The sequence below is a fragment of the Neophocaena asiaeorientalis genome, unplaced genomic scaffold (genome assembly GCF_003031525.2).
Source record: "Neophocaena asiaeorientalis asiaeorientalis breed wild unplaced genomic scaffold, Neophocaena_asiaeorientalis_V1.1 scaffold106, whole genome shotgun sequence".
NCBI lineage: Eukaryota > Metazoa > Chordata > Mammalia > Artiodactyla > Phocoenidae > Neophocaena > Neophocaena asiaeorientalis.
The window spans coordinates 271,848-287,048 of NW_020172597.1; the positions used below are offsets into that span (position 1 = coordinate 271,848).

Consider the following 15,201-nt stretch of genomic DNA (forward strand, 5'->3'; position numbering starts at 1 on the left):
TAACCCCCACCCGTCCCCTTCTCCTTTGGTAACCATAGTTTGTTTTCTAGGTCTGTGAGTCTGTTTCTATTTTGTATATAGGTTCATTTGTATTATTTTTTTAGATTCCACATATAAATGATATCATAAAATATTTGTCTTTCTCCACCTGACTTACTTCACTTAATATGATATTCTCTAGGTCCATCATTGTTGCTGTGAATGGCATTATTTCATTGTTTTTTTACGGTTGAGTAATATTCCACTGTGTATATATACCACATCTTCTTAAACCAGTTGTCTGTTGATGGGCACTTGGGCTGTTTCCATGTTTTGGCTGTCATAAATAGTGCTGCTATGAACATCGGGGTACATGTATCTTTTCGAATTAGAGCTTTTGCCTTTTCTGGAAATATGCCCAGGAGTGGGATTGCTGGATCACATGGCAACTCTATTTTTAATTTTTTGAGGAACCTCCATAGTGTTTTCCATAGTGTCTGCACCAATTTACATTCCCACCAACAGTATACAAGGGTTCCCTTCTCTCCACACGCTCTCCAGCATTTATTATTTGTAGACTTTTTGATGATAGCCATTCTGACTGGTGTGAGGTGATACCTCATTATAGTTTTGATTTGCATTTCTCTAATAATTAACAATGTTGAGGGCTTCCCTGGTGGCACAGTAGTTGAGAATCTGCCTGCCAATGCAGGGGACACAGGTTCAAGCCCTGGTCTGGGAAGATCCCACATGTCGAGGAGCAAGTAAGCCCGTGCACCACAACTACTGAGCCTGTGCTCTAGAGCCCGCGAGCCACAACTACTGAGCCCGTGTGCTGCAACTACTGAAGCACGTGTGCCCAGAGCCTGTGCTCCACAACAAGAGAAGCCACCACAATGAGAAGCCCATGCACCACAACCAAGAGTAGCCCCCGCTCGCCTCAATTAGAGAAGCCCGTCCGCAGCAACAAAGACCCAACACAGCCAAAATTAAATAAATACAATAAATAAATTTATAACACACAAACGAAAAAACAATGTTGAGCATCTTTTCATGTGCCTGTTGGTCATCTGTATGTCTTCTCTGGAGAAATGTCTATTTAAGTCTTCTGCCCACTTTTTAATTGGGTTGTTTGTTTTTGTGATATTGAGTTTTATGAGCTGTTAGTATATTTTGGCTATTAACCCCTTGTCAGTAGCATCATTTGTAAATATTTTCTCCCATTCCGTACTTTGTCTTTTTGTTTTGTTGACAGTTTCCTTCACTGTGCAAAAGCTTTTAAGTTTGATTAGGTCCCATTTCTTTATTTTTGCTTTTATTTCTTTTGCCTTGGGAGACTGACCTAAGAAAATATTGCCACAATTTATGTCCAAGAATGTTTTGCTTATGTTCTCTTAGAGGAGTTTTATGGTGGCATGTCCTGTATTTAGGTCTTTAAACCATCTTGAGTTTATTTTTGTACGTGGTGAGAGGGAGTGTTCTAATTTCACTGACGTACATGTAACTGTCCAGCTTTCCCAATACCACTTGCTAAAGATTGTCTTTTCTCCATTGTATATTCTTGCCTCCTTTGTCATTGATTAATTGACCATAGGTATGTGGGTTTATTTCTGGCTCTCTATTCTGTTCCATTGATCTATATGTCTGTTTTTGTGCCAATACCACGTTGTTTTGATTACTGTAGCTTTGTAGTATTTGACATCAGATCTTTAAATCATGCTATTTGGGAGCTGGAAGAAACCATAAAAATTACCCATATGCTTTTTCTCCCAAGGTTTTTCATCTAGCTCATGGGAGAGCTAGTGCTATACCTCCTGCAGCAATTATACTAGTTTTCAAACTTCAGTAGGAAAGGGACAGAGAAGTCACTTTTTCAAATAAAACCTTACATGGAATTCCTATATATAAAATAGATAAAAGTTGGGAATGCTCTGGTGGTCCAGTGGTTAGGACTCGGTGTTTTCACTGCCAGAGCCCGGGTTCAATACATGGCCAGGGAACTAAGATCCCACAAGTCATGCGGCATGGCCAAACAGGAAAAAAACAAAGCAAAAAAATTAAAATAGATAAAAGTTGAGCTGATCGACATGAAACAGAGCTAAAGTTTCATTACACTGGTCTTCCTTGGTGAGTTTCCTGAGGCAGCTTCATGTAATAAAGTTTGAAAACCACCATACCAGGCTGGATGATATTTTTCCAACATTATTTCTATTGTTTGCTTGCTAAACATTTACAGGTATAGCCCCATAAGAAGATAAATTACCAAAGGCTCATCAAGCACTTCAGAAAAGGTTCTCTGAAAACACTTTGGCCAGTGAATAGCAGTATAGTAAAGCCCTGAAGATTACACACCATGGAGGCCAGCATTCTACTCTAAGTCTTGTCACAAACTCTGCGTTCCCCAAGTATATCAAATCCGGCTGGTTCATCTCTCAGTTCCCACATATGTAAAATGGAGATCTCCATGGATAATAACAGATAATTTTAGGGCATTCATATGGACTACACCAAATGTGCCACATAATTTATTTCAAGCAAGAAATAGCTCCATAATTCATCACTCTCCCTTCTGTAGTCCATTAATCAAATCATAAGAAGTTAAACAAGCATCATGCAAACTATGCCTGTAAGTCATTACAAATTTTTCAAAATAATCCTGTTAAAAATCTAGCAGTTCCTTAATGATGGAGTCATTTATTAAATACTTATTATTTTTCAGGGAGTTACCATTCACTCATTCAAAATATATTTTATTAAATTTATTAAACCAATGGCATATATAATTTGCCACAACTGATCACTCCTTCCTTCTTAACAGATGAAGAAAGTGAGGCTCAGGAAACATAAGTATCTTATTCAAGATTACACAAGCTAGTACATACCAGAGAAGAGACCAGAACTTTGGTAGATCTGACTCCAAAATCCATGCTCAAAGAAGCCTCATAAGCATTTAAGACTGGGGGAAAGGGCTTCCCTGGTGGCGCAGTGGTTGAGAGTCCACCTGCGGATGCAGGGGACACAGGTTCGTGCCCTGGTCCGGGAAGATCCCACATGCCGTGGAGCAGCTAGGCCCGTGAGCCATGGCCGCTGAGCCTGCACGTCTGGAGCCTGTGCTCCGCGACAGGAGAGGCCACAACAGTGAGAGGCCCACATACCACAAAAAAAAAAAAAAAGATTGAGGGAAAAAAAATATTTGAAATTGGGGAGTCAAACCTATAGCAAAATCCTAATAAGCCCTTTCTCGTTCGTTGGGGTCTAACCAGGAACAGACCAACTTAATTGTACACATGCGTCTAAATAAAAACTAAGAAGGCTCTTGATTTTTTCCTCCAATCTGTGTGTCTTTTTCATCTTCTCCTGCTGATTTCATATCTTTAATTCTTACATGAAGAAGTAACACCTATTCATTAAGAATACTTTAATAAAATTCCCTTCCAGTGTATAAATGCACAATAACATTTTCAATGGTATATGTGGACCTAACTGGATGACATTTATTCAGCAAACATTTATTGAACACCTACCATGGGCACATATTTATACCTTAACTATATAATCCTATGTGGAAATCTTGACTTTTTAGTAGAACTGAACATTTCATGCCTCCCCAAATGAACAAGCACACTTGTACATTAGTCCAGTAACTAATAAAGGAGATAGTATGAAACAGTATGGTATTTGAAGTTAAGAGTCTTACTTCAGCCTTTTATAGATGATATATGTGCCTCTGGTATACTTGGACACATAAGAGAAATATTCCTCTCGTATACTTGGACACATAAGAGAAATATTTAACCCTTCTATTAACCAGTCTTAGCATCTCTGTAAGCAAAATGGGGCTAACTCATCTTATGGTATCATAAGAAGCATTAAATAAGGTCCCATATATGGTTATCTAGGATAGCACTGTCCAAGAAAACTTTCTCTGATGATGAAAATGCTCTATATCTGTAATGTCCAATATGGTAGCCATTAGCCACATGTGGCTATTGAGCACTTGAAATGTGGCTAATGTGACGGAGGAACCAAAGTTTTTTAAAGAAACAAAAATTTATTTCTCTTTCAAAGTCCAGGAGACTCTCACCTAGGAACTGAATTTTAAATTAAATTGAAATAAAATTTTTTATTGAAACATAGTTGATTTACAATATTATATTAGTTTCAGGTATCTAACACAGGGATTCAATATTTTTATACATTATACTCCATTTAAAGTTATTACAAAATAATGGCTATACTTCCCTGTGCTGTACAATATATCCTTGTCGCTCATTTATTTTATACATTGTAGTCTGTATCTCTTAATCCCATACTTCTATCTTGCCTCTCCTCTCTTCCCTCTCCCCACTGGTAAGCACTAGTTTGTTCTCTGTATCTGTGAATCTGTTTCTGTTTTGTTACATTTGTTTTATTTTTTAGATTCCACATATAAATGATAAGAGTACTTGTCTTTCTCTGACTTATTTCACTAAGCTTAGTACCCTCTAGGTCCGTCCACATTGTTGCAAATGGCAGAATTTCATTCTTTTTTATGGCTGAGTAATATTCCATTGTGTGTGTGTGTGTGTGTGTGTGTGTGTGTGTGTGTGTATACCATATCTTTTTTATCCATTCATCAATTGATAATTTTAATTATTTTAAATTTAATTAGCCACATATGACTAGTGGCTACCGTACTGGACTGCGTCAATCTAGAAAGAAGCCTATCACGTAATAGATGGTCAATGTTGGTTTATTTCTATTTTCCTTATCAATACCAGTATCCCACTCTTTACCAGCAAATCAGTTCAACTAAAATAGCACAACAATCTCCAACAGAAAAATAACTTATAGCTATTAAATTGTTTCTTTGACCAAACAGTAAGAGCAGCATAAAAACAAAAGTGAATGTATTAATTAGGTCTATGTGCCATACACTGTGCTAACAACTTTGCATGATTACCTCATTTAATCTTTATAATAACTCTATGAAGTAGGTGCCATTATTTTATAAGTAGGGAAATTAAGCTTAGAATTTGTCCAAAGACACATAGCTAGCAAGTCAGTGGGCAAAGATTTAAACCCAGGCAGTGTAATTCCAGACACTGTGTTTAACCAACAAGCTAAACCACCTACATCTTAAAGAACCAATTTACCAAAAATTGGCAAACAGCACAGTACACAGCAAACCGGAAATCAAACAATTTGAGCTACAGACACAAAGTTACACATGCTAACTGGCTGACTTAAAGTAAGTCTCATGTGCCAACTGGTGTGACTATACAAACGTACCAAATCTAGTGACTTTTTAGTTATTAGGAAGACTGAAAAACTACCATCACCTCTCTCCCCATAATAAAATGACTGAAATATGAAATAGTATTTTAGAACTAACAATCTATTTTGACTGGAGGGTGGGGGAGCAGGGATTGGACCTAGAAGCACAAGGCAGAGGTAATCAATATTTACAAGAGCCCCATGTCACTGTCTACAAGGGATATTTATTTGTTAAGACATCAAACATTTCTGCTAGGAGATTAACCGGATTCACTACATTTGCATGAAGCACATTGCCACTCTTATCTCAATTCTAAAAGAAGCTTAACTCACTTATGTCTGTAGCATTTAAGACAAGTGTTTATTGTGCCCAAAGCTGGAATTCTTATTCCAATTCTGCTTGACAAGTCAGAGGAATATTTTACACAACAAGGCACAGCACACTCTTTACTGAATACCACAGGAAATTCTAAGTGGCAGGAAAGGTCATATGTGATTCATTTTCCTCTCTGGTGGAGAAATGAACAAAAAAAGCCACTGACTTTTCACCCAGATCAAAACAATGCATGTAAATTTGTCTCCTCTCCCCTACCCATCATGTTTCTAGCTTCTCTTCAAACTTCATAATCCTTCATATTGCACAAACCCCTTGGTCAAAGACAGAAAAAGAGACCCTATTTATTGAAGATAACTAATGAGAACCTACTGTATAGTTCAGGGAACTTGACTCAATGCTCTGTGGTGACCTAAATGGGAAGGAAATCCAAAAAAGAGAGGATATATGTATATGTATAGCTGATTCACTTTGCTGTACAGTAGAAACTACAACAACATTGTAAAGCAACTATACTCCAATAAAAATTAATTAATTTTAAAAAAGAGATTCTATTTATTGAGTTCTCAATTCAGCATTATTAGGCACTAGAAAATAAACTGCTTTAAAGATCTGTAAAAAATAACTAAAATAAACCAAAAGCCTGTACTTGTTTTGATTTGTCATAACTCAGCTTAATCAAGTCCAAATGGAAAAAAAAAAAAAAAACCTATGTTCTAGAAATATTACTGAAAAACCAAGGAGCTGTCAAGGCAGAGCAGGCAAGTAATTATGGCACCATTAGTGTAGCCTTTGCCTGACCTGCTGTGTGACCTGGAGCTAATCCCTTTGCCACTTTACGCTTTTCATTCCGTATCATTGATAGAGAATTAACTGCTATGTATCTCAGCGGACTAGTGAGTAGATTAAATTATTAAGCAAAATGCTTTGGGCAAAAGTCATATGAATGTTAAATATTATGATTTACAAGCATTCATTTTCCTAGCACTCCTGCGGGGTTAGGAAGTTATCTCGATTTCATAGATGAGTAAACAGGCACAGGGGGTAAGGCCACATGGTAAAGCTCCGTTTACAAAGTCCCTGTGGGAAGGGAATACACACCTTTAGCAATCATACGAACATTCTTAGCACATCCTATACAATCTTTAATACAGTCAAGCCTTTTTTTCCCCTTTCTTTCTTTCTTTTTTCATTCAATCCTTAACTTAATGTTGCATCTTTTAACATGCTGTCAATGGAACAGTGACAGCTCTAAGGTAACAACAAGGCCAGAATAAGTGAGAAAGAATAATTCTGTGTGCATAGGCAAGAAGAGCCATTGAAAGACACAGTTAATCTCAAAATGAAATTTGCATTATTATTTTTAAGGTTTTATCTCTACTACCGAGTAATTCAACCATGGAAATAAGAAACATGGTTTGCTATGAAAACACTGAAAACAAATTAAAAGGCCATCACAGGGCCTTCCTGTTGGTGTACCCCATCCAAATTCTCTGCAACGTATATTCACCCTCTGGGCTTTAATTAGCAACTATGCAGAAAGAAAAAACAAATCCAACAAGACTGAAAAATAACAAGTAGCAATGGTAAGGGCTCAGGAAGGCCAAATAGGGCAAAAATACTACTCGTGTGTAACAGGAACAGAAAAGAAGCACAGATTTCTCTGCTCCTAAGGCTGCTTGCTATATTGCTTACCCGACTCCGAAGATAGTCAGCCAGGTTTCGGCGAGTGAAATTAGCTGCTGCTGTGGGAGACAATTCATAACCTGGTATGAAAGATAAATAATCATATTTAAAGTGAAGCAGAAGGAATATCAGTACAAATCCTTCCACTACTCCTGTTCTTACAGCCTACCACCCTCTGGACATTCAGAGTATACACCGAATAAAGAGTACAATCAAACTTCTTGTCAACGGCTGTGAAATAGCTAGTTAGTACTGGCAGTAATTACTGTTCATAAAACAGAACCAAGGTAATTATTCTACAGTGAGTCAAATTCATAGCCTTGCTCAAGCTATTCCTTCATCAACAGACTGTGGTTTCCTCTGTAGAAGGAAAGAGGTACAAATACACAGGTGTTGGAAAAAAAGAAAGAGGTCTTGAGATGACAACTTTTAAAATTTATATAAAAAGGGATATTGGGAAAAGAGAGGCTGGAAATTAGGATAGCCTCAGAGACATACTTTATAAGTTTTCTTTTCTTTAAAAAAAAAGACATTTTATTAAGAAGTGTAATATTTTCAAAAGTACAAGCCACAGGGAAAAAATGTTTCTATCACTATCTACAATATTTTAAAAATAGAGGATCTCGGGCTTCCCTGGTGGCACAGTGGTTGAGGGTCCGCCTGCCGATGCAGGGGACATGGGTTCGTGCCCCGGTCCGGGAAGATCCCACATGCCGCAGAGCGGCTAGGCCCGTGAGCCATGGCCGGTGAGCCTGTGCGTCCGGAGCCTGTGCTCCGCCACGGGAGAGGCCACAACAGTGAGAGGCCCGCGTACCGCAAAAAAAAAAAAAAAAAATAGAGGATCTCCAGCATAAAACCTCTAAATAAAGTTGTAATGCCAGCAAAAGTACAGCCCAGAGGAATGGCGTCAGGTGTGCATTAACAATGCACTCACTTTGGGAATTAATTCCCCAGTAAAATGGGGCTAGTGCCAAAAGACACAAGAATGACCCACAACTCAGTAGACCCACACAGAATATGCCGGTCTGGAAAGAGAGCATGTGGTTATTTCCTACAACATTCCAAACACCAGTGTCACAGCAGGTAAGATGTAGATTAAAATTCTAACAAATATTTATACAACAGCTACTATGTTTCAGGGTCTATGCTAGGTGCTTTCACATACATTACTGAATTTCATCCTTATAAAAAGTCTACTAGTACATGTTAAACTATGATGGAAGCAATTCTGAATAAGCAGGAATGCTTTTCAATTCTCTACCTAACCCTCTATAAACTAAGGATTTGACAATTATCTTAAAGGCAGAAAAGTCTGATGCCTGATCATCTGCATATAGATTTTTCTTTCTTTCCCTTATTTTGGCTTAGTTCTTAAATTTTAATACGCATAAGAGTTACTGTGTAAGGATACATGCACAAAACTATACTTGACAGGTAACTTAAGGGTTTTTTTTTTGGCTGCACCACACAGCATATGGGATCTTAGTTCCCCGACCAGGGATCGAACCCACGCTCCCTGCACTGGAAGCGTGGAGTCTTAACCACTGGACCACCAGGGAAGTCCCCCGCTTAAGGGGTTTAGTCATATACAATTTTTAGTATATGACTTACCTTAATTTTAGTCACATACAATTTTTGTTTTATGCACTGACTTTAGACCCTGACAGCTACGTAACAGAACCTCTCTTGTTTATTCCTTCTCCCTCTCCTGGGACAGGACAGTGAAGTATTGCTCTACTGACTGTACTTCAGAAACACCGGCATCCTTCGCAGGCCATGCAGGCAATAAGTAGAGTCGTTAAAAAATAATTATTAAACTATTCTAAACTTGCTTAAACCTAAACACCATGTACTTTAGGTTCCTGAATGGCAGGAACTGAACCATATTCATCTTTGAATTCTCTGTGGTACTAGGCAGAGTGCTTAACATAGATGAGGCCCTCAAAAATATTTACAGAATTTAATGCATGATGCTAAGTCTGCTGCCTAAAAAACCGTACAAATAGATCATATCTAGTCATTTTACACATACCATTATATTCAACTTAAGCTCCTTCACAGTGCCACAATATAGCAGTGCTGTGTATAACAGCATTATTGCACTGTGAAGTAAGTAACTGGAAGGAAGGTTCTTTCTGCTGGAGCATCACTATACACTTCCCTGGATCAGAGGGCTAGTGGCTAGTATTATTTCACAGGGAGGCTTTCCCAGTGGATAAGAGTTCATTAGCCGCAGAGAGAGCTCACAAAATATCTCACAAAAATCCTAATTATCTCCCTAGACAAGAAGCTACCAGAGAGGCAAGGCAGAACCCTTTTATGACACAGTAAATCTCCTACAATTACACAGAGTTTAAATTTTGTTTAAAAACAAATATGCATTTTCATACATATTATTCATTAATATTATTATAATACCATTTTATTTGTTTGTTTGTTTGTTTTTTGGCCATGCCACACGGCTTGCAGGATCTTAGTTCCTCAACCAGGGATTGAACCCGTGCCCCCTGCAATGGAAGCATGGAGCCCTAACCACTGGACTGCCAGGGAATTCCCAATAATACCATTTTAGAGATAAGGAAAATAAAGGTTCAGAGAGGATAAGTGATTTGTCACATTAAGTTTAACTTAGGTCTTTTAGCTCTGAGATTTCAGATATACTTTAGCTCAAATCACATTCTCTAAAACTTGAGAAGTCTGATATTAACATGCTCATTTTTCAAGATGGCATCAGCTTTATCCCCCAAGTATTAGTGTTGTAATGGTTCTGTTTTCTGCTCTGGGATTTTTGTAGAAAATCTTTAGGATCAGAAGGAGGATCTAGCTAAGGCTTCAAAAATAAGAAGACTCAAATAAAAATAAGACCACATTGGTTTGCTCATGTATAGAACTGTAGAGAATATTCTCTTTCAATACAAATTTAAAGACAAACCCACCAAAGCCATTTTCTAAGTATTACCCACCATTTCGCATCTTATAGAGCTGCACGTTTTTCTGAATATATTCTGCAAACTGTACAGTGTCTCCAGCCTCTCCAACACATAGGAGTAAGATTTTTTCACTCATCTTAAACATCTTGTCATGATCTGCTCAAAATAAAAAACACACACTGTTAGAAAGTGCCTTATCAGAAATTTATTCTTATTACATAGGCAACCATAAACAGGTTTAACAATTACTATACTGAATAATTTTATGAATCACTGTTTTTAGAAGACTTTAATGGGCAACTGTATCAATTACTCTTACTCTGCATGTTAAATTCATCTGCATATTTTATTACTATCAATTTCAGCTGGAGAATATATGTAAAAGCTGATAACTGAAAATATACATGAAAACATCAAGGCACTTGAAATACAATGAACAACAATTAAAGAAACTGAAGGAATCAAGCCAATGGCCATTATCTTTAGGCTCATGATTACAAAGCCCTGAAATGTCTCTACAAATACAAATGTTAATTATTACATATACACATACAAAAACATATATGAAAACTACCAGTGCTACAATTAAGGAACCACGTCAAGAAAGAACAAAAAATCAACTGAGAATATAAATCACCATAGAAAGTAAACCAACTCCATTTCCAAAGCAAAGAGAAAGTTAAAATGAATGCCAAAGCAAAACTTCTAACAAATATTGTAATACTAAGCTATTTAAAAATACCTCAAAAATCCCAATGCTCTAATCTTATCTAACTGAACCAGACTCATTCAGATTAAACAGATAAATAAATATTCAGATAGCAATTAATGCCCAAGGAAGAAAACTCCATATTCAGTCTGTAGCTTCAGACAAAGGCTAAATCTCCCTATCTTACTCTCACTTTCACTTTTCATTTTTCAAATAGTGCTGAATAATCTTCCCTGGGAGACATGCTTCCTGTTTGAAAGCTTCTGAAATGTCAAAATCTCTTAATAGGATTTTAAAAACAGAATGCTACAGTTAAGTACTTTACAAGTGTTTGAGAGTTGTAGATACCAGTAATTTGGTTTCCTAGACTTTGTGGGGGTGGGGGGGACCACATAAAATGTGCCTGTAGATAGTATCAAATTGCCTTGAAACTCCTAAATAAACACACTTTTATTTGTTATAGGCTACAGGAGACTTAGAGACTATTAATTTGCAAAACTGTTTATGACAGAAAAAAATTCACTTATAAATATATTATCTATGCAAAGAAAAAGAACCAAAAGAGAATTAGATGCCACTGGCATCTGAGTTCTTGCCAGTGGCAAAAGTACAGGCAATTTTTATTTCCTTCATTATGCTTATGAGTATTTCCTAAAATGTCTATACTTAATATGCATCATCTTTGTAAGAAAATATTACTTAATAAGTTTATTACCATAATGAGAAAAAACGCTGTTCTTATTTCAGGGGGGCGGGGGGAGCTTGTTTACAAAGAATTTATGTTACAATTAGAAGAAATGCTAAATTTTGAGACAGTAAACTGTTCAATTTTGAAATGAACTTAATTCAAGGCCAAAAGTGTTTTTTAAACATCTATTGTGTGGCCAGTGATTGGTGAAGGGGGATATAAAAAAAAAAAAAAAAGTGATAGATGCTAATTACTCCTTGAGTTATGCAGGAAATAGCCTATGTAGCTCTAGGAAATTTCTGATCCTTGACAAAGAACTTAAAAGATCCACATACATGATACAAACAGACAACAAAATAAGCAACATGAGTGTACAATACTCTAGACTGGAACCCAATAGACCTTGGTTATAATCTGGGTTCAGCACTCTGAACTCGGGCAAATTATTTGCCCTTTCTAAGCCAGTTTCCAAGTGTGTAACATGGTAATACTATCACTTACACCTGCCTAACTCATAGGTGGGGAAAACTGTACATGTACAATATTATCATACTCAGTGTGAGACAATGTAGTTCAGATTATACATGTTACAGGAATTCAGAAAAAAGAGCAATCTGTGTGGGCTGAGGTACTGTAATTTAAAAGCAATTCTATACAGGCCAGAAGAGAAATGAAATGTGGCATATAACCAAACTGAAGAATTGTGCCATTTTAATAAGCAATCAATCTCTGGGAAATATCTCCTCTATAGTATCAAAATATCTTACAAAGTGACAAACCAAAAAACTGATTGGAAGTATCACTCTCATTTTATACCTGGAGAAAAATGAATCTCAAAAGGTTATTCATTTTCAGCATTCTTGCCTACTCTACACAGTTCCTTCATGAAAAGAAAGGTAGGAAAAAGTCCTCATGCTACTCCAAAGCTTCTACCATAAACATTTTTTCCCCCCCCCCCGGTATCCAGGCCTCTCACTGTTGTGGCCTCTCCCGTTGCGGAGCACAGGCTCCGGACGCGCAGGCTCAGCGGCCCTGGCTCACGGGCCTAGCCGCTCCGCGGCGTGTGGGATCTTCCCGGACCGGGGCACGAACCCATGTCCCCTGCATCAGCAGGTGGACTCTCTACTACTGCGCCATCAGGGAAGCCCCATAAACATTTTTATATCGTAAAACACTATAGGGAAAATCAGAGCTGAGTACAGTTATTTCCAACCATTTTCAAGAACTAGCTCAAATTCATCTTTCTTCTATAGACCACAGTGATTTCTTTTCTCTGAATACCATAAGGATTTACTTTTGAAACCACTGATTTAAAAATTAACCTAATACTTACTAGTGATACTTCTTTCATCATATAAAATCATCTTGTAGTATTTATTTCCTGTTTTTTTAATGTCTTAGATACCTTTATGGATTATACCCAATACACTGAATACCCTATAACACCTAGAAGTACTGTGTATGTAGGTAGGCTTAAAACACATTTTATTTTTCAAAATGATTTCATATTCATTAATGTGATGAAACAGAACACCTATAAATGTACTGACTTTGTTATAGCTTTATCTAGACACTACTTCATGCTAAACTCACTTGCATGTCAAAGGTCTTAATATTCAAAATAATGGACAGATTTACCCTCAAAAAAACAAATTGACTCTTTTGGAAAGCATGGTTTACAAATAAAACTTCTACAAACTAATCATGGAATTTCATAATCTGACTTGAGGAACAATCCATACCATAAATGTTTTAAAATTTAATAATTTTTCTTTCTTTAAGCCCAAAATGAACTGTTATCTGCTCTCAAAGCTTCCCCTAGTCTCTACAACTAGAATCGCTTCTTCCTCTGGAGTACCTAAAAACAACTCTGCTTCCTCTGCACTACCTGAGAAGCTTGATTGTACTTTTCATATGCAGTATCATTTCCTAGCTTGTGTCATAATTATCTGTACTAATATCTGAATCCCTTATTAAACTGTAACTTCTAAGATAAGGACCACATCTTATTCTTCTTTGCATCCCTTTAGCACCTAGCACTGTAATGGACACATAGGTGCCCAAAACCTATTTATCAAATGAACATTAAATCATCTGAGCCAAAGTATAATACTCTTTTAACAGCAGTATGCCTATGATCAATCACGAAAACTCACTCTTCAATTCCACAGATCAGCAACCAAAATCTTTTTTAAATTATTTATTGAGTACTGACTGTAGGGAGACAGTATAGTATAGCAGTTATGGCAAAAGATATGGAGTCAAACTGCATAGGTTTGAACCTGGGTTCTGCCACTTGTGGCCTTAGGCAAGTTTCTTAACCTCTATGCCTCAGAACTGTCATCTGTAAAGTGGCAATGTAATAGCACCCATTTCAAAAGGGTAAATGAATTAATGTAAATTGCTTAAAATAATACATACATAAGTGCTTAGTATGTTTACTACTAAGTATTTGTCATGGTGTTAAACATTTGCACAAAACTTTTTCACTCAATCCTCCCAACAAGCTTTTGAGGTTGGTATTACTAACCCGATTTAGCAGATGAGGAAATCTGGGCACTGAGAAAAAACTTGTACAAAGTCATAAAGCAAGTAAGTGACAGGGCTCCAGTTCCCTAACTCCCCTAGCTACATAAATGTAAGAAAAACTAGGCAGCCAGTGCCCTGGAAAAGAAGGATCAGAGCTAAGACTCGGGAAGATACAGGCCGCGGAAGGCAAATGCCAGGTTTCTAGCCCCACAGTCTCTCACTCTCCCCAAGATCCCACCTTATGCTGCCAGCAAACTAACGTCATCAGCCCGACAACAGGAAATTTATCAGAGATTAGGGGATCTAGGAATCCTGGAGCCAGGCTGGCGCTTAGACACTTAAAAACTTAATTCCCTTAAGCAACTCTTGCCCAGCAAGCATTCAGCAAAAGCCAGAGAAGAGTACTGACCCAGGAGCCCTGGGAGGAGCGAAAGTCAAGGCCCTAAACTTGTCTTCCTGTTTCCTAATTCTAAAACTAAGCAAGTGCAGACCAGGGCAGTCGGGGTTCCACCTCCCAGACCTCCCTGGTACTCACCCAACCGCCCCCCCACGAACTCCTCCCGGCTGCCCCTATACCCAGGCCCGGGCCTCCCCTGTTTCCTCTCACCGTCCTTCATCTGGACAATATTGCTAGCGGCCACCCGGTCGGAGGCGACAAGGACATAGTCAGGGCCCTGGATGCCGATGAGGTACTCCATGGTGGCAGGAGGCCGGGGACTGCAGGTTCGATGGAGCCCGGGACTGGCGGGCTTCTCTGCCTCACCGGTGAGACAGCACAACCGAGCGAAGATCCGAGCGACGCAGACCTCGCTAGCGTCCCGGCCAACGGCGCTCTTGGATGACGTACAACTGTCGCGAGAGTTTGGAAAGTGGGCGTGTGTGAAAAAATCTTTCCTCGCCTCTTGGCCCTGTCCAGGGGTCTTGCAATCCCGGCAGTACAGGTCACTTCACTTACGTAATGCCTAGTTTCTTTATTTATAACTGAGAGTTTAAAACTCGCTTGAGGAGGGAATCATGCACTATATGTAAAGTGCCGAGCACACGTGTGTGCCAAAAGGCATGCGTCTCTGGATGGCCGTTTCCCTTCGGT

At 38.2% G+C, this 15,201-nt stretch overlaps 1 protein-coding gene across 1 annotated transcript in view; it reads right to left on the reverse strand.

Annotated features, from left to right (window-relative positions):
• PSMB2 (proteasome 20S subunit beta 2) overlaps positions 1 to 14,944 on the reverse strand; it is a 36,400-nt gene extending 21,456 nt beyond the window's left edge. Inside the window, exons 1-3 of the mRNA XM_024738895.1 lie at positions 14,719 to 14,944; positions 10,219 to 10,341; positions 7,265 to 7,335 (exon numbers count right to left, since the gene is read on the reverse strand). Of these exons, the coding sequence (XP_024594663.1) occupies positions 7,265 to 7,335; positions 10,219 to 10,341; positions 14,719 to 14,809 (285 nt within the window). The 5' untranslated portion in view covers positions 14,810 to 14,944. The remainder of the gene's footprint in view (positions 1 to 7,264; positions 7,336 to 10,218; positions 10,342 to 14,718) is intronic.
• Positions 14,945 to 15,201: the final 257 nt, after the last annotated feature.